This window comes from Corvus moneduloides, chromosome 3, assembly GCF_009650955.1.
Source record: "Corvus moneduloides isolate bCorMon1 chromosome 3, bCorMon1.pri, whole genome shotgun sequence".
Taxonomy (NCBI): Eukaryota; Metazoa; Chordata; class Aves; order Passeriformes; family Corvidae; genus Corvus; species Corvus moneduloides.
Genome location: NC_045478.1, coordinates 24,284,998 through 24,304,315, shown reverse-complemented (window position 1 = coordinate 24,304,315; position 19,318 = coordinate 24,284,998). Strand labels below are relative to the sequence as shown.

The 19,318-nt window shown below is 34.1% G+C and overlaps 1 protein-coding gene across 2 annotated transcripts in view; it reads left to right on the top strand.

Annotated features, from left to right (window-relative positions):
* Window positions 1-19,318, top strand: part of CSMD1 (CUB and Sushi multiple domains 1) — a 1,116,713-nt gene that overhangs the window by 899,900 nt on the left and 197,495 nt on the right. For both annotated transcript variants that reach the window (XM_032104597.1, XM_032104596.1), the window contains exon 23: window positions 6,494-6,650. In XM_032104597.1, coding sequence (XP_031960488.1) covers window positions 6,494-6,650 — 157 coding nt within the window. The remainder of the gene's footprint in view (window positions 1-6,493; window positions 6,651-19,318) is intronic.

Here is a 19,318-nt window from a genome sequence, read left to right as displayed (position 1 = left end):
GTTAGACTGTTTAAAGTAGTTTATATCTTAAAAGGAATCCTAAAATTTGAACTTGGATTTTGAATACCTAGTATTTTTTCTCTTTGCACAATATTTGTAAGCGTAGCACAGGGATTTTTGGTTTTTTCCCTAAACAGAAACTAACATTGCAATATTGGCTAAAACTGTATTTATAGAGGATGTCTTTCATTATTTTATGTTGCAGGTAGCCTTTGAAACACAGCCTAAATATATAGAGATTTTGAGCATGCACTTTTCTACAGCATGGTGATAAGTTGTCTTTTCCTAATACTGGCTGTTGCATTCTTGTATGTACTGAAAATCATGATACTCATCTGCAGTGTTGACCATACATTAAATTGGTCTTTCAAATTTATGCCTCCAAATTTTCTGTTAATTAATACTTAAAATCACAAAGTATTCAGAATTCAGTTAGCAACTTCCTTTCTGGATATTTCCCAGCAACCCATTTAACATGTTAGAAATTGCTGTCTGCATTTCAAACTTGATTTTTTTAATTTGCACTGAGTGCTTCCCGCAATGAGTTTAAAGACATAGTTGTTATGGATCAAATATTGGTGGTTATATTTTTATCCATTTTGTCATCTAAGAGCTTCCTTATGTAATTGTGACAATTCAATTCCTACAAAGAACAAGGCATTTAGAAATATGATGAATGTGGGGAGGAAAGAAAAAGCCTTCATTTAAATATAGACATTTATATCTTTGTTATTATATCTGTTCTTTTCAACAAGTACAGTCTGCATTTGACCATGAAATAAGCAAAACTTATAGTTTAGTTTATAGATTAGAGAATTACAATCAAAAGAACAGCATTTTCTCCATCTTTACCCACAAAATCATTGATAATAAATGCCACCATGTTTATACCACCGTATAAAACACTATAAGACCTTGGTTTGGCTTTTAGATCAAAGGCAATTGAGTAGGTGGGCAAAGTACGTGGTCTGTATTGTCCTTCGGTCCCATTATCCATGGTCTGACAGTGCAGATCCCCAAAAGTATTTTTGCTCTGAACAGATGCAGAAGAGAAGAAAGAACTTAATTGCCCACTGAGTTGCTTGAATGTGGTACATAAGTCTCCCAGAAGCTTTGCAGTGCAGATATCTGGTTTATAAATAATTTAATAAAGTACCTAAAAATCAACAACAAAATATCCCTTAGAAATCCCTAAAGAAACATTCAAGAAACTCAGTTATCCTTCAGAACATCTCAGGAGTAATATCCAGTTACTTAGTGATATTCCCTGGAGATATAAGAAAGATTTGCCAGAGACAAAGTTGTTCTGAGCAATCTGTTAGATACTTTCTTCTTTCATAGATCTTTCAGCACAATATTTCAGAGGATCCAGAGGAAGCAAAGGCAAAGTTTTGGTGATGTCTGAACTGCAAGGTCTGTTCTCTGTTTTGAGTCAGCTGGCACAGCACAACTTCCATTTATACAATTAAGCTCTCTTCTACCAATTAAGGTCTCTCTATAACCTGCATTTATTAAAATAAAGTCTATTTCCTCTCTATTCCCATGCCAGGATGTCCTTTTACATATTTTCATTGGAATCAGCACTTTGGCAGGACTATGGACTTTGAAGCTTGCTTTCTTTCCTATCTGCACCCAAAATATGAGCAAATTCTGTTATGAACACCAGCCTTCTATCTTGTGCCTGCACAGAAGAAAGCTGCAAGACTGCCTTGCTGACAGCTTGCAAGGAATGCACTAAGCTTAAGAATATTTATAAACCTTGCACTGAAATATAGGGCATTTTCCCAGCTCAGTATCTTACTCTGTTTTTATTACCGCAGGCCTGGGCCCTAGGGTATATCACCGTGTCCCGCAGCCATAGGGAGGAGGAGGAGTAGAAGATCCAGCAGGCAGGAATTGTGCAGCAAGATTGATTTATTTAATTATTTTACAAACTCTTTTTTAGACTTTTTTCTTCATAGTCTAATTGGACAAAGGATCAGCCACCCCTTGGGGGTGATTGGCTAGAAATCCTAAAACATCCATTGTCAAAATATTTTTCTACTATACCATAAACAAGACTTTTCAAGGTTGCAGGTGGCTCGGTTGCTTACATGCCCTGCGACCTCTTCTGTGAGAGAGAAAAGTCTCTCATGGACTTAGAAAATAGCAAGAAAATCCTTGCTAGCAGCATTTTTGTATCTACATGTTTTAAAAGAAAAATCTGTATGTATGTAACGTTGCATTGGGTGTGGGTGCCCAGGCCCTGCAGCAGTGGGGGCTGTGGGGGCTCTGTGAGGGGAGGCCAGGGCTGCCCCAGCTGGACACAGCCGGTTCCAGCCAGACACAGCCGGTTCCAGCCAGACACAGCCGGTTCCAGCTGGACACAGCCGGTTCCAGCCAGACAGAGCGGGTTTCAGCCGGATCCAACCACCCACTGCAGGGCACGGCTGAGCCCACGGCCGGGGCAACAGCAGCTTGGGGGAAATGTATGTAAGAAAGGGAAAAATATGTTGCTCAGTAGTGCGTGATAAAGAGGGTCAATAAAACCTTGTAATAATAATGTAATAGTCCCAAGATCAAGCCACCAGGAGTGTCACACAAAGCATATGATGTTACTGTTCGAGGTAAGATCACTATGAACACCATGAGGATGTAGTGAAAAAATTTTGGAATGTTACCAATGTCAGCAAACTATACAGGCCTTGCCTCACTAGCCACCAAAGGAATATTTTAAAAGAATGTCCCTTTGGGATGATTTTACGCCACAAAACCTCTGCAGTTAAGGAAATTTAGTAAGTTTAGTTGCAAGTAATTTCTTTTTATTGTCAGAATAAGAAGCTTCAAGAAACTTTAAGAAACTCTAGCCAGCATTTCCTTCTCATTCAGGTGAGTGTTATACATTCCCACAGCAGGTGCAGATACATTAGCACTGTTATTGGAGCATTGGCCTCATGAATAACTGTAGCACTATCCTTTTCTTTTGTCTGCGTATTTTAACCCCAGCAAGTAAAACAAACACTTTCAATTCCTCAAAAATAGGGGAAACGAGGCATCCCGTAATGCTCTAGCTAAATTCATCATAAACACAGCTCCAAACAATGCTGTAATCATTCCCCGCTGCCCCCAAGACCAGCTTCTGCAGTTTGACTACACCTGTAATGTTAAACTTTCGCATCTTGCACAATAAGGTGGGTCACTGGAACAGTCTCTCAGAAACAGTTTCTGGCCTATGCAGTTCCTGCTCTAATGCTTTCTCAGAGAAGATTTGTGAGGGTGTTAGTAAGCCTACATTAAGTGTGTTCCAGGGATGTACTGACAATAAATACCATTTAGACAATCGAGTTGTAGTGACTTGACTCCTACTCTCTCACTATTTAGTTCCTTTGAAAATATAATCTACAGCTATATATATTCAGCTCAGTATTCAAGTGGGAATATTGAGGCTGGATATTGAGATTGTAGTGTGTATGGATGGAATGGCATATAATTTGCAAGAGTATTTCTGGCATCAATAAGACTAGTGCAGGAGGAAGGGTCAAAACTTGTTTTTAAGGAGAATGCATGCAGGTCAATGTCTGTAATTTGCGGGCAAAGAATTCTATAGCTGTGACAAAATTTGAACTTGAATTAGTGGGATAGAAATTTGAATTAAAGTAATAGAAACAGTCTCACCATTTTGAAAGGACATATGACAGAAGTGAATACTTGGATTATCTCTGGTTTAGAGCTTATCCTTTCTCACTCACTAACATTTCATCTTCTTGGTCTGCCTGTTTTAACTGCTGCTTGAAGATTCATAATTCTTTAAAGTGGCTGCTTGTGCCAGAATCTTTATAATGCAGTCACAGTGAATTTGTTAGAGGCAAGAGGAAAAGCAGAATGTAATATTGTCTTTCATCTGTTTTGCCAAATAGACCTTCTTTTTTCTTCATGACTGAGGAAATTAAAATTGCAGCATGTGAATTATATTTCAAATGGGTTCTCCTAAATAAGTTAAATGTATGTACTAAATATGGATCAGTAATGATAAGTAGCCTAGACTAGTTTATTAAATGTATTCTGTACCTCTGGAATCAGTCACATATGACATGACACAATGGTTGCACACAAGCTGTCTATTGCGAATGATCCTTGGCCCACGTTAATTAGCATGACAAGCATTGTTAAAAAAGTGTTTTCTTTCCTGAGATGGTTCAACCAGCTTTTCAGTGTAGACAAGGGAGATTCAGTGTTTGTATTTGTCCGCTAACAATGTTTCATTTTTTTGGAGTGGATATATACTTACTTATGTCTGCAGTGTTAGCAATAGATGGACAAGTGTCGCCACAAATTGTCACAGCCTTTTTTTGTTTTGTTTTATTATTTTTTGTTTGGTTTTGTTTTTTTACAGCTGCTTTCACAGTATCTCCTTATCTAATTTTAATTTCACAAAACACTCTTGTCATTTGGGTCTGGATTAATCTCAAGTGATTCTATAATTTAACTTGTGAATCCTCACGTAGGAGGAGTATCTCCAAGAGTCAGTGAGGTAGAACACTGTTGAAACAAGGTATCTGTAGTCTTTAGCTGGGGGGAGGGGGGGTGTTTTTGTTTGTTTTGTTTTAAAGGTGAATAGAAATCTCTTTTTAAACATAGGTGGCATTTTAATTAATGACAATTAATGGAACATTCCATTTCAAATGTTATCTCCCAGATCAAGTCTTATATATCTGTGGAAATAAATCTTATGGGGAACAAATGATTTACTTTATAAAATAGATTTTCAGATCTAATAAATAAGTATAATCAGTCCATGAAAGTGATATGTAGTTCTGTCCCAAGACAATGGTTAGAAGCTTGCAAGTAATTTTCCAGATACTCTTAGTATAGCTTAAAGTCATATTTCTTCCAAGAGGTAGACCTTAAGGATGTGTTACTGCTTGCATGAATCTTAAATACAACTGATTGTATCTTCTGAGACTTCTCTTCTGTGCGCCTTGGTATAAGACAATCTTTGCATCAGTAATAAAGGCTGAATCTATTGTTCTATCAATGGCTATCACAACATATTATTTTTCAAAAGCTTCTTTTAGAGAAGGTAATTATTTATATCTATGTATGTTTGTTAAAGTAAATATATGCTTTTGTCTTTAAAAAGTCTTTAGGCGTGTTGTTTTTATTATTTTATTTTATTAATGGCACTTGAGATGAACATTGGTACTTTCAAGACATTTACCTATTAATGGCACGCTGGTATTTTCTCCACAGCAGAAATAGAATTGCTTTTAATTGTTGGTTCTCACCTACAAATGTTGCAGTGGTCTTTCATCTCAAAAGAAGCATTTCTAAATTTTGTTAATAGATCTAACTGGACATTCAAATAGGAAGAACTGTCTGTGACTCAGATGTAGCAATTTAGATTGTTAAATGGGTCACTCCTGCTTCTGTCTGGAATCAGCATGAATCCTCACTGTACCACAAGGTCTGCAAGAGGAGAGATGAAGATCCAGTGCTTGAAATATTTACTGTAATTGTAGCTTTTGCACTGGTTGTCTCTAGTCACTGTAGGACATATGGGACATGGGCAAATTATCTTCCATTTCATATCAGAAACCAGCTGTTCAAATTAATTTCTTACTTTTATATAAGCCTTGACATGATGTTTCATATGTGGTGTATATTCACACACTTTATATTGCTTATTTTTCCATGAGAAAGTACAGAAGATTAATTTAAAGAAGAAATTAACTTTTAAAGTTCATCTTGAGAAAACAAACCAACTAACAAAACAAAACCTCTGAAGGCTGTTTTCACACTTTGTTACATTCAAGGTTTTACAATAAGAAAAAATATTTTTTTACTGCCTAGGCAAGAGTTTATACTTGTCCTGTGTTGGTGAACAGTCAAAAGGGCATTCTTAAAAATTCTAGGATTTCAAAAAGCAGATAGGCTGATATATTGTTGAAAGTTTTCAGTAAAATAACTCGGTAAATATGAACATCTCTACAATTAATTTGGAACTAGACCCACATACATTTTTGAAAACTTATCTTTGTTAAAATCTATAATAAACCAAAATTGCTGCAAGCTTAGATCCTGGGATAAAAGGTAACAGATTGACTTCAATATCTCAGTTTTGCTGTTGATGTATCCAGACAGGAGAGAACAGAGTAGGCTGTAAGGGTTTACCTTCAATGGTGATTTCAGAACTTCTGTTGGCTTTTGTGAATAATTGAGAACAATCTGAGTTTATGAAACCTCAGAAGACAGAGTTGCATAAAAATATTAATTTATTTCAAGATGAGGTCACAAAACTGAAAAGGCAAAAGAGTATAAAACACCTTAAGGGCGACAGAATTCTTAAGATTTCACTGAACTGTATAACCAAGGGGTATATACCTCTCAAAATACATATATTAAGGTTTTGGAGAAACTATTGGCAATACATTGCTAATTTTGGAATTATTGTATAAACAAAAATCTTTCAAGTATTTAGATTTGATGTCCAATTTCATGCTCTTATTTCTTCAAGGTGTATGATGGAAAAGACAGTTCTTCACGCTCTCTTGGAGTCTTCACCAAAAATGACATGATGGGAGTTATTCTTAATAGCACATCTAACCATATGTGGATAGAGTTTAATACCAATGGATCTGATACTGACCAGGGATTTCAGCTGACTTATACAAGTGAGTAGCTCATAAATATGGTCTGATTGATTGCTTTGTGGGGAAATGCATATTTTTCAGCTGTAGTGATTTCTTTTGGAATGTTGCAGGTAATTTCCTAGAATCTACTGTGGTTAAGAGACTGAACTTTACTTGTCTACATGACTGGAGAGGTGTTAGTAATTTAAAAACATTGCTGAAAGCAAATTTGTAAGTTTTTAAACTAAGAATGCATGATTATTTTTAAGACTTAGTAGTGGGGTTGTGACATATGTGGGTTGAATATGTTAGTTGTTACATTGTAGCAGAAAACATACAGAAAGACTGTTTCCATTTTAAAATGGAAAGTTCGATCTCTTCAGTCAAATCAGACAAGAAAAGAAAGGAAAAGAAGAGAAAAGAAGAGAAAAGAAAAGAAGAGAAGAGAAAAGAAAAGAAAAGAAAGAAAAGAAAAGAAAAGAAAAGAAAAGAAAAGAAAGAAAAGAAAAGAAAAGAAAAGAAAAGAAAAGAAAAGAGGAAAGAAAAGAAAAGAAAAGAAAAGAAAAGAAAAGAAAAGAAAAGAAAAGAAAAGAAAAGAAAAGAAAAGAAAAGAAAAGAAAAGAAAAGAGGAAAAGAAAAGAAAAGAAAAGAAAAGAAAAGAAAAGAAAAGAAAAGAGAAAAGAAAAGAAAAGAGAAAAGAAAAGAAAAGAGAAAGAAAAGAAAAGAAAAGAAGGGGGAAAAGAAAAGAAAAGAAGGGGGAAAAGAAAAGAAAAGAAGGGGGAAAAGAAAAGAAAAGAAAAAAGAAAAAAAGAAAAGAAAAGAAAATAGAAAAGAAAAGAAAAGAAAAGAAAAGCAAAGAAAAGAAAAGAAAAGAAAATAGAAAAGAGAAGGAAATAGAAAAACAGTACAAATGAGAATAAAAAAACTAATGTGTACCTGGGTGTGCACTCTTAATCTGGCCTGACTGATTGTCAGGATCAGGGTGGATTATATACTGGAAGAAAACCAGAGTGAACAAGTTTTGACAAACAATGCACTTCCTTGTCCCACAGACTGTATGCAATTAATTGAATTAATTTTGCTGGCAAAACAATGAGTTTTTTATGGGAAATAACTCTGGGGATAACTAGTTTGTTTCCAACACACATAAAGAGATATTTTGTCCAGGTTTCGAGGAATCTCCAAGTTCCCTTTACTTTCAATTTATTATCTTTTACATTACTTTCTATGAGTTGCTGTTGAATCTTGCAGAGCAGAGCACCACAACATAGTGTGGCACAGAAATGGAATCATTGCTCATTTTAGTATATCTGATGTTTTCCCTTTGATTTGGAGCAAGCTGTGGAATAACTAGAAGTCGTTCACTCTTTCTTCTTTCTTTCTGCTGTGCCTAGTAAATCTGAATGTTATCCTACCTTTAGATGTTTTTTTCTTACCACTGAAGATTGACTAGGGAAATCTACTCTGATTTGCCTAGAGAAATTGTAGATTTTTTCCTTTGAAAGAAAAGGAACAAAAGACCTGTTTTAAAAACAATCTTATTTTAAGGGCTCTGATTTCAAGGGTCTTGAAACAGTTCCTTTCAAATCCTGTTTCAGTGATCAGTTCCACCTGCTGTTTACAAATGTAATTTTACTTAAAAATATAATTTTGTCTAATTTCTACATTCAGTTACTTGATTTTGTTACACTTTATTTTGCAATTCTATGAAGATTTGCTCTCCTGCACCACATTTTTCTGAGTAAGATACAATAATTAATGTCTTAAGTCTTTTTTTCCTGACTGTTTGATTAGTTTTGAATCTCTGTTTTCTGTTCTTCCAAGTATTTTCACATTTTCTGAAGTGTGTAGACAGAATTTGACATAGTCTTCTAACAGTAATTTTAATACTGGGTAGAGAGGCAAAACTTATGTCTGCATAATATTTTACTTTTTAAAAAAATTTTGGTTGCCAAGTATCTAATTTATTTTATCAGAAGTAATCAATTTGCAGACATTCATGTTGAAAAGCTTATCTGTAATGACTTTTCTTCCTACTTTCTCTCACATGAGACAGTCCCCAGTTGTAAATAAAGACTAATTCTTTACTTCTCACATGTGTTTTCAGGAAGCTAAATTCAATATAATAAATTTTGAGATAGTGACCATCTGACCAGGTGATTCCCTTCAACTATAAGTGTTATTTCCAAACCATTCAGTGTGGGTCTTTTCACTATCCATAAATTAATACAAGCAGAAGATTTATTCTTTTGCAGTGCTCTTTGAAAGCTGGCTGCAGTGCTGACTCACATTCTTTTTCTGAAAGAGTCCCATCCTAGTAATATCTTAGAGATTAGATATACCAGAAATTTATACTCATTATTTGATGGATTTGGAATTTTTTGGTGCAGTTACAATTTAGTTACTAAACAAATGTGTCCATTTTTCATTTGCTAAATACATGAAATGCAAAATGATAATTATCTTTTTGGATTAGTAAAGCTATAGCTTACAGTGGAATTAACTGAAAGTTTGCTCTGAAGATAATTTATTCACTTTTCAGATTGAATTATAATGCCAGATACTTTAAAATTACTAAAAAAAAAAAAAAATCAAAAAGTTGCTGGAATGTGGTCTCACTGAAGGAAATGAGAAATATATGCTAGAGTGAATGAAATTGAAAAATTAATATCATAAGACAGAGATAGGAGAATTGATGGTGTAATAAATCAGGCAATTAATTCAGGTTACTTCCTATCTGGCTGCTGAGTTCTTGCTACCCACAAGGCGTCATCAACTGCCCTTAACTTTTGCTCTTTGTGGTACTTTTTTTCCTATTAATGCTATTGAAATTAAGAAATAACATTGCGGGGTATTATTAAAGAGACTAATGTAAAAGTTTGCTATTCTGTTTGTGTGCAACTACCTTTCCATCCTTTTTGATAGTGTGAATTTTGAAGATTATGTTAAATTTAAAAATACAATAGAAGAAAAATCTAATGATCCATGAGAACAGAGAAATGGATAAAGAAAATTTTATCTGTTTTCAGAATTTCATTGCTGACATAATAAAATCAAATTTAATAAACTCAGAAACCGAGATGTTTATATAAATTGTAGAAATCAGAATATAAGCAGATATTAAAAGGAAATCTATAAAGAATTCAAGCTTTAAATGAAATCTGATGAAATTTCAGATAAAATCTTCTATAGAGGAAATTGTTTCAGCTAATACTGAATGGAAGCTGGAAATTATAGTTATGTTATTCTTTGTTCTGTAGCTACAAGATGCTTTCAAGGAAATGGATTTATCATGATAGGTAGAGTTATTTTTTACTAGAAAAGACCATGAAAACATCTGTACTCTTTCTCAAGTTAACTGTTTTGGGAAACTAAGAAATATTTTCAGTGAAAACTAAAATTACAATGATTTTATTTAAGGAATCTGCTTCAGAAAAATGGAGAATATTTTAGCCTGAAATTGGCAGAGTAAGTATATATGGAGTAAGAGTCATTGACATAGTAATTTGAGCAATAGCTGAATATGACTCTACCAGAGGACAAGAAAAATGAGGAAGAAAGAAGGAAACGTGTCTACTTTGTGTAAAACAAGTTTATATAAAGCCATTTCCTTATAGTGTGTTAAGAGGAATAAGGTAAAGTGTCCACTTCCAGTACCTCTGTACTTCTGTCAGAGGAAATGACTGTGAACATTTATATCTCAGTGCTGAGGAAATGACAGCATAAGCTTGATGACTTTAATTCCCTATGAGTAGAGGACATCAGTAGTGATCTTCATGTAAAATTTTAAGTGTATGCTTGTAGCCACAACTGACTCATGTGACAGCTGTTTTTTTTCCCTTGAGAAAATGTCTGTTATTCTTTCATAATAGCAAGTTTTATAATTCATGGGATCTTTTTCCCTCCATCTGATTAGAACTTTTCTCCCTAAGACGCCTCTAATTTCTGTAGGGAAGAGAAGATTAGATGCAGGTATTCCCACAGCTAATCCTGTTCACTGCTCTAAGACTTGGCCACTGTGGTATAAAGATGCCAGTGCTTTATGCTGTCATGTCAATGGCCTTTAACGTTAAATTGACATTTAGATAAAACCAAAATCTCTTTGTTGACACACAGTGACAGGCAGAAAAAGCAAAACACAGCTGTCTGGTAAAAGTAACAGACTGCAACTTTAAATAAGGAGCAATTTAGTACAGCTTCTGAATAACAAACAGGCATTCTCCCTGCCATGCATAACCACTCCCCTATCACACAACAGGAATTTTAACAGTGGCTGTTTTCACTCATCATGCCCTGAACTTTGACTTGTGTCATGAGTGCTTCCTTGTTCCTGTTTAATCCTCCTGCCTTGAACATAGTCTCACTTTTCTTAGATTTTGGAAAAATGGAAAATAATACCTTCACACTTTATCATACGTGTCATATACAAATGTTTTGTGACCCTCTGAGTACTGCCTAATGCTGCTGCTGTATGATCTATATGGACTTGTACAGATCACAGATCACTCAGCTCTGTACTGTACTTGCACAATTTTCTCAGTAAAGTTCCCAAACATTTGAGAAGAAAACACTCTTTCCCTTCACAGTTCCAGCTAGAAATCTCAAAACTCATTTCTTTTCATGGTGCCTGATGATAGATGTCTACATTCATGATGTGTAAGGAACTTTACTGCTGTGTAGAATTGCCCTTTGGACTCTTTTCAGACCTGAGGGTTTTTACCATGTGCTTTGCACTGGCAGTTGCTTGTCTGAAGTAGCATGAAGTTGCTAGACATCTTTTTTAGGAGCAGCTTATCTATCTCTCTGTGGCAATTAAATGGTTTCCCAGTCCTGTGCAGTAAATAATAGAAGCAGAAGCTTCACTTATCTGCAGATTAAACCTTAGAATATATTGTAATAAGTCAGTGGAAGGGTCCTTCCTGAAATACTGACAGATATTATCTGTAGGAACATGCCTGGCTGCACTGGCCCACTCAGTACAATGTTCTGCCTCTCAACAGACTCTTCTGTGTTTCAGAAACATGAAGAACTGCTTACAGACATTTTAAAGTCTGAAAATGATTAAGGAATTTGTGGTATACTCTGTAGCTAGATTTTGGATTTCTGAAGGTCTGTCACTGACCTGTCCCTGATTTGCTGCTCTAAACTGAAAATGAGATTCCATGTTAGTTCCTCAACAATTGTTTTTTATTTGTTTCCTCCACTTCCTTGTGATATGAAATTAGGTATTCTCCTGCTCTTCTGTGCTAAGATGGAAGTGAGGGCTGGAAAAAATCTCACTAAGGATTTTTCTTTATGAAAATGAATGGTGTGTAGGCACAAATCATAATTTAATGGAAGCATCCTTAAATTTCAAATCCATGATAACCATTTCTTTCTCTGAAAGCAGAATCCTGCATGACTATAATTTCTTTCAGAAGAGTTCAGAATCCTGAGCTGTACTTCACTCCACAGAACTTAACACAGATTTAGGACTGTGCACAGATATTTTTCTTTTTTTAATGAGGTTTAATATTTTTATTTGCATTTATCATCCTTTATATTTAGCATAGTTATTAGTTTTGCATTATTCTCTTCATTGGTCTGAAGATATACTTTTCATTTTAAGGAAAGAAATTTTAAAGTACATTTCTCAAACATGATGCACTGGTTTAGCATTCATGGTATTCCGTTACAGATGAAGATTTAGTTCTAATTTTCAGTTTAAGTTCTGTGTTATAATCATTCTTTAACCCTACTTCTTTCAAGGGATAGTGAAAGTTACTGCATGGAAGGTGAATCTGAATTAGCATCGTCTAAATTTATATAAATTATTTAAACCATTTATAATGGTTCATTTAAGAGAATCATGAAATTTAATTTAGTTCATTTCCTATTCTACAGTAATTGAAAATGTTAGAATGTCAGTGAAAATAATGTTCTGAAACTGCAAATTCAGACAATTACTCTAGCGCACAATTGGACTCAAATTCAGGAAAATAGTGGCTTTGCCTCGGGGTGTAAAATGTCAGTTTAGCAGAACAGTAATGATAAGAAGCTCTTCCAGTTTCCTTTCCATAATTAGTCTCTGTATAAGATCTGCTCCAAGTAGAACCTTTACACACTGTAGTAAAAATGTAAGACAAAACTAAAGGAAAATATACCAAAACTAAGAATTATTAAATGAGTATGTCTTAACCTATACAGGTATGACATAGTCCCAAGTCCTATTAAGAGCAGTACCATTATGTGACTAACCCCAAATGAATGTAAGCTATATTGCATGCATAGAAAAAAAAAAAAAGCTCTTGTAAAAGAAAGTTAAAGTTGTAAAGTTGTCAGAAAGAAGGAAGATGTTAACTATTTCTTCTTTTCAATTAGGAAAAAAAAAGGTTTGATACGTAGGAGGTATCACGTGTGGGAAAGGTAATTTGTTAAACGTTATTGATCTGGTTCTGAAAATTATCAGTTGAAGGTGTCCTGACTTTTCTGTGTATGGTTCAGAGACTCTCATCTGCTTAAAAGCACTGAGTTTTCCCAGTGTTGTAATTCACATCTATTAGCAAAAAAAAGGGCTGCTTTTTAAAATCTCTTGTTATAAAATTTAGAATGCAGTTATGATTTGCAGGTGAGAAAGAGACTGGCTAGCAGAGATCACTGTAGGTGTCCATATGCATACGATGTTTTACATTTATATTAAAATTCTATCTTAAGAGTATGAACATAAGATTTTTCAGTAATGCCAATTCAGGTAGGCTTCTTAAGTGTACTTTTTTTCTCATCTGCTGATGTATTCATCCTAGCTAAAAAATGTGATTGAAATTTGCAAGCAGATTCCAGCTAAATTCATAATCTCAGGAGTGATGGCCTAAAGATTATATTGCTTTAATATTAAAGAAGTGATCATATTTGTAGTGTTATTAATGAGACCTTAGTGGGAAGAGTTTCCATGAATTTGTCAATGCAGTGGTTTGAATGACAGAATTTCTTTATCTTCTTTGCCACCTCAACCTAAACTTTTTCTGTCATATTTTAAAAAGAATCTATTTCTATGAAGCCGTTATAGACTTTGTCATTATATATATGTGCAGCTGGATTTAATGAGTTTTAGCTGGGATTTGTTCCAAAAGTTTGCTCATTTCCCCTGTTTTTCACAAAAAGACTTCTGTTTATTTATACTGAATCATTTCCTCTTTTCCAAGTTTTGGATGAGTAGACAGTAGAGTTACTGTTAATTTTTTTCCACTGCTATAATTACCAGAATTTTCCCATGAGCAAAAATTCGTGCCTGAAAACTTAGAACACTTGAACAGAACTGCCAATATCCTATTGTTCCTTACCCCTGGCCTTCTTGCCTACATTGGCGTCATGTTGAATGAAAAATTATTATTTCCCATTTGGGATTATTGGCTCAACCCTATCTTTTGGGAAAGAGAGGCTTATAAGCAGTTCCTTAAGTCAGGTAGATATCAGCACTTAGAAACCTAGGATGATTGAATAATCCTTCTTGCAAGCTCCTTCTTGCTGCAGTTCAAATGTGAGATATGTTAGGTGCATCATTATTGATTTGCTGTTTAATTTATGAAAGTATTAACCATAGCAGTCAAATTATAAAATCTAAGCTACACAAATGTAAATGCATTATTCTGTTCCATACTTCTAATACTCTTACACAAAAGTAGAATCTTATATAATATATATTGTAATATATACTATATAAATTACAATATATAATAATATAATATATAGCATATCATATTATATAATATGGTATATAATGTTAGACATTTCAAATAACTTGTGGGTGCCCCTGAGACCAAAGTCTGATCTTAACTTTCTTCTGACTGATTTTTCCCCTTTCTAAAAGCATGCATTTTCAAGAAAAATCTAGAATTACTTTGTAAAGATTTTAAGAGTTTAGATGTAACAATGTGAGGTTTTCTCCATTGCCTTTATTATATTAGGGAACTGTTTACATTTCAACAAATTAAGATTGGTGCCCTCAAACCTAGTTATTTTTTATAACTGAAGATTAGAAATAATAGGAAACAGATTTTTTTTCCATTCAGCTAAACTATGTTTCTAATGTTTCTAATTATTGAAAATAGTAAGAAAGTTATTTCAGAATAAAATTAAGATTATTCCTTCAAAAGTTTATGCATATTAAAATCACCCTGCCAAAACTATGTGTACATGATATATGGACAGAATTAGGGGTGCATGTAAAGAGAAGACTATTTGGAACAAAGATAGTTAAAGATGAATGCTATAAACCTATTTATTTCTAATCCTTCTGTTTCCATAAACTTTCTAGATGGGAAGAGTTGCTTGAAACAGGATGATGAAAGGTAGACAAGATTTATGTTTTTCTTATTATTCAGTTGTTCACCACAGTGTATTCAGAAATTGATTTTCAGAAGTTCTGGGCACAATACCACTAGCCAGAATAACAGGCGGTGTGGTGTGTGCATGTGATTCACCTGTCAGTGTGTGAAGGGATCAACATAGTTGGAGATGACAGGGTTCTTTTAACTTTCAGTCCTGTTTGTGCCATACTGCTTTTTATAAACTTGTACACTGCATTTTCCATTTTTAATCCATCCTTTACATTCATGGTGACTTCATTCCTCTAAGGATGAGTATTTTTGAAAAGACTGTGAGCAATGAATGAATTTGCAAACACTTAAGCATTTGGTATGTGTTAAGTCAAGGTACCTTGCACTAAATAACACAGGAAAAAAAGTGTGTGTTCATGTTATTTCTTTTTCTTTTCTTTCCCCTCTCCCCAAAAAAGAATAAGACCAGTCTCTTCTAACAAGCCACCTACAGAATATTTTTAAGTACTGTCTGTATCAGTCATTTTCCCACTGATCATAAAAGATGTTTTAGACATGGAGATCCTGAAGATATCTTTCCATAGATACTTGAAGTTAGAGTTCTTAAACTCACATCGAATTTCATCTTTAGTCCCTGCATCTTCTATGGAGTATAAATTATAACTAATTATTCACTTGCTTGCTGATTGCAAAGCTTATTTTTATGCTTTCTGTATATTCACAGCAGTCATCTTGCTGCAGAGACATATATTTGCATACCCATCTCTTTCAAGTATTGTTATTTATGTATTTTCTTTCAATAAAATAATAAAAACCTGTCTTCTACTACCTGTCTACACATATTTAACTTACTTCTTAAATTTTTATTTGTTTATGGGGACACTGTAGCTGAAAAAGGGAGAACAAAATTTTCGGATAGACACAAAGAACCTGGTTTGAAATTGGTGGGAAAAGGCCTTAGAACTTTTTGTAATATATTTATAACAGGAGAAAATTACAGAAAAGTATTCTTTTTCATTTTATATTCAAAAGACCTGTTATTGACTACATGTCCTAACATCTCTATTTTACATATTTTACAGGTTTACATAAATTTTTTACATGTTGCTCATGTTAAGAAGAATTGCTGAAATTCCTATTAGAAATTATTATCCATTGAATGACTGTCTCATTCATATAGTCAGTATTAATTGCCAGTTGATTGCCAAACTTTTGAGAAATTAAAAGTGTACTTCTCAGTTTCCAAAGGATGCAAAGCAGGAGTTTCTGATACCTCACTGTAGCCGCATTATCCAAACACTTTTCTTTCTATAGATTTTTCTATCATTCTAATTAGGTAGAGATTTTGTAATTGGCCATTTTTCCTACATTTTTTTCCTACAGCTGTAGGTTTCAGGACACAGTTGCACATAAATGGTTCCAAGCTAGAATGAAAATGCCAAGAGCTCTTATTTTGAATTGCATTGATTTAATTAAATAGACTATGTTATAGATGTTTAGGATGCAACAACTGCAGAATGAGTATTTGTTGACATTTACATGCATTTAGAAATACATTATATACTCTGAACATTAACTCAAGTATCACTTCATATTTTTAATTACTCTTTGACAGTTCAAAAATATTCTGTGTTAAACATATAGACTACACTTATGAGCTTAAATGACTTAAGATTAGGCAACTCTAGAAGAGTTGCTGGTGTTTCCAATATTTTCATATTACCTTTATTTTATAATAAAACACGTTAATATTTCCATGCATGTATTGAAATAGGATTTTTATATGCACTTTTCCTTCTTCTTTTGAAGTCATCCTGAAATCTGTTCTCTCATCACTTTCATGAGCTGAAGATAGGTTATACATTATTTGTGAGTTCTGTGTTCCGTGGCAAGCAGAAAAGACAATGCCTTTTCACAATGGGCATAGGCAGAGCCCACCCAGTCTAGACTTACAGTATAGTAAGTAATATAATTATTAGAGATTATTAAAGAGTATTTGGCATCCCTTTGGTGTTTAATATATAAGCTGCAAAACCCTTTTTGCATTCAAAATAATTAACTCCTCATGGTTTATCTGCAAAAATTTTCATTATCTGTGAAATTTTCTTAGCGATTCATGGTATTTTTGCTGTATTTCCTCATATGTAACAAACAGTAATATTAACAGGAAATTATATGAATATAAACTTATGTATCTAAGACAAGATTATTGATACTGTTGATCTACACCTACATGCTAAATTTTTATGTTTTCAGAACATGTTCATCTTTAGATTAGACATCTAAAGTTTTTAAAATAACCCAGCTGGCATTTCTTTTAAAATGTCTTTACAGTTTTGTCTGGAGGCTTTCTATTTAGAGTTCTTACTACAAAATAAGAAGTTGATGTCGAATACAGCACAGGTTCGTACTTTGGAATTTACAAGAAGAAATTCTTAGTTGGCAGTTACAGTGTTCTGGGATCATATTTGAGGCCAAGGTTCCACGGTCTTAAAAATGAATTGGTGCAGCATCAGGGTGCCCAGCAGTGCAAATCTGAACTGGACCTGGCAACAACACAATTGAATTCCTGTAAAATTAACAAGAGCACACAGAAGAAAACTTATAAGCATTTTGTGCTTTTATGGTAGTTTTATATATGGTTTGGCATAAAGTCAGAATGTCCTTGACAGAAAATAATGAATTCAACATAGCTGTAAATAAAGCTAAAGTGTCAAAAGCACTTGAACAAATTAGCATTAATGGGACCACAGTATTAAGGGCTGTGATGTTACATTTATTTTATTGTCTGTTCAAGTATTTCCTCTTTTTTAAAACTGTTATCTTCCATCGCCATAAGTACAGTTTTAATTGTCATAGTACATTTTTTGCAAAACCTGAACGTTTACCAAGCAAGAAAGATAATGAAAAGAATGAAGGAATAAAACCCTGCAGACTAATTTCTTGGTTTATATTATGATCCCTTGTAACAGTGTGCTTATATGTTCTACTAAATCAGTCATAATGTAATATGCATCAACATACCTTTGTGTAGAAAGTAAAATTTGGATGAGTACCATAACTCAATTCAGAGTGTCTTTGTTGCTTTTGTCCATTCATAGAAGTCTTAGTGTTGAACTGAAGGTTAGAGTTTCAAATTAGGGACCAAAAGTGCCTAAAGGCTGGTAATGCACCTTTTAGGTGCTTACATTTTCATGTGTCTGGCTTTAGGAGAGTGATTGTTTCAAAATACTATAGGACTTCTTCTAGTAGGAAATTACTTGGTGTAGATTACTTACTTTTCATATAGCCACTGTAGGTTTACATGCAGTCTAAATGCACAGGTATATATATACTAAAACTGTGTTCTTCCTTTCAAAATGAGTGAAGGGAACATTTGCAGATACCTCGGGATGTTGTCAACTTCAGTTATACGTACGCTGTGCAATACAGAATCCCTGAAAATTTCCCTTGAAGACACAAAATGAACACTCTCTTCTTCATATTGACAACAGGCTTTGGAGGGCACAAACTTGAAGCTGAACTGAAAGTTGTGCTTCATGGATGCGCATAGCATATTCCGCCCACTAATGGACACAAAAGCTAGTCCAAGGTAAAAACCCTTGAGTGCAGATAGTGTGGACATCATGTTTTCAGCTTCATTGTTTCACTGCCCAGATTTGCTTTTACTATACTGCACTGCTTACTAATGCAGCTAGTACCACAGTGCCCATCATAATTAAACTGAGTTGAAAGAAGCTGTAATTAATAGTCTACATATATTTGCAGATGTCAATAATTTTTGCCCCTACAACTGATATTTCTACATTCCTGATTATTTACATCAAATATGACAGAGTAAATCACATTGGACAGTGCTAGAAGGTCACAGCCAATCATCAAGATATATTCTGGCTGTTTTGGTTTTAGTTTAACAGGCTTTTATGCATTCATTGTTCTGACAATCCTATAATGGAACTCAAGAATAAGATAACTGGCAGCAATTTGCCACTACAATAATCTTTCTCAGCAGTAAGAATCTTGGCAGAATTTTTCTGATGCTGGCTTGTTGCAATGTCAGGTAAACCCGAGTACTGTGATTGTGTGGAACTCATGACCATATTGCCCTATTGTAAAAGTTCATAGCATCTATTTTAACACTGAAGTTCTGTTGCAACATTTCTACAATGATATTTCACAACGATATGATCCTTTATGACAAATTACTCCAGATGTACAAGAGCATCAGGGAAAAAGAGAATGAAAAGTTCTGTGTTTTGTGTATGAGAGGAAGGGAAAGAGACTGGGAAAAGAGAGCACAGGGCAAGATACTGCTGTGTTTGCACATGATGGACGGCACCTACATGCATGTGAAATACCCCAATTTTTAATAGGCTGTCTGATAAACAATGATAG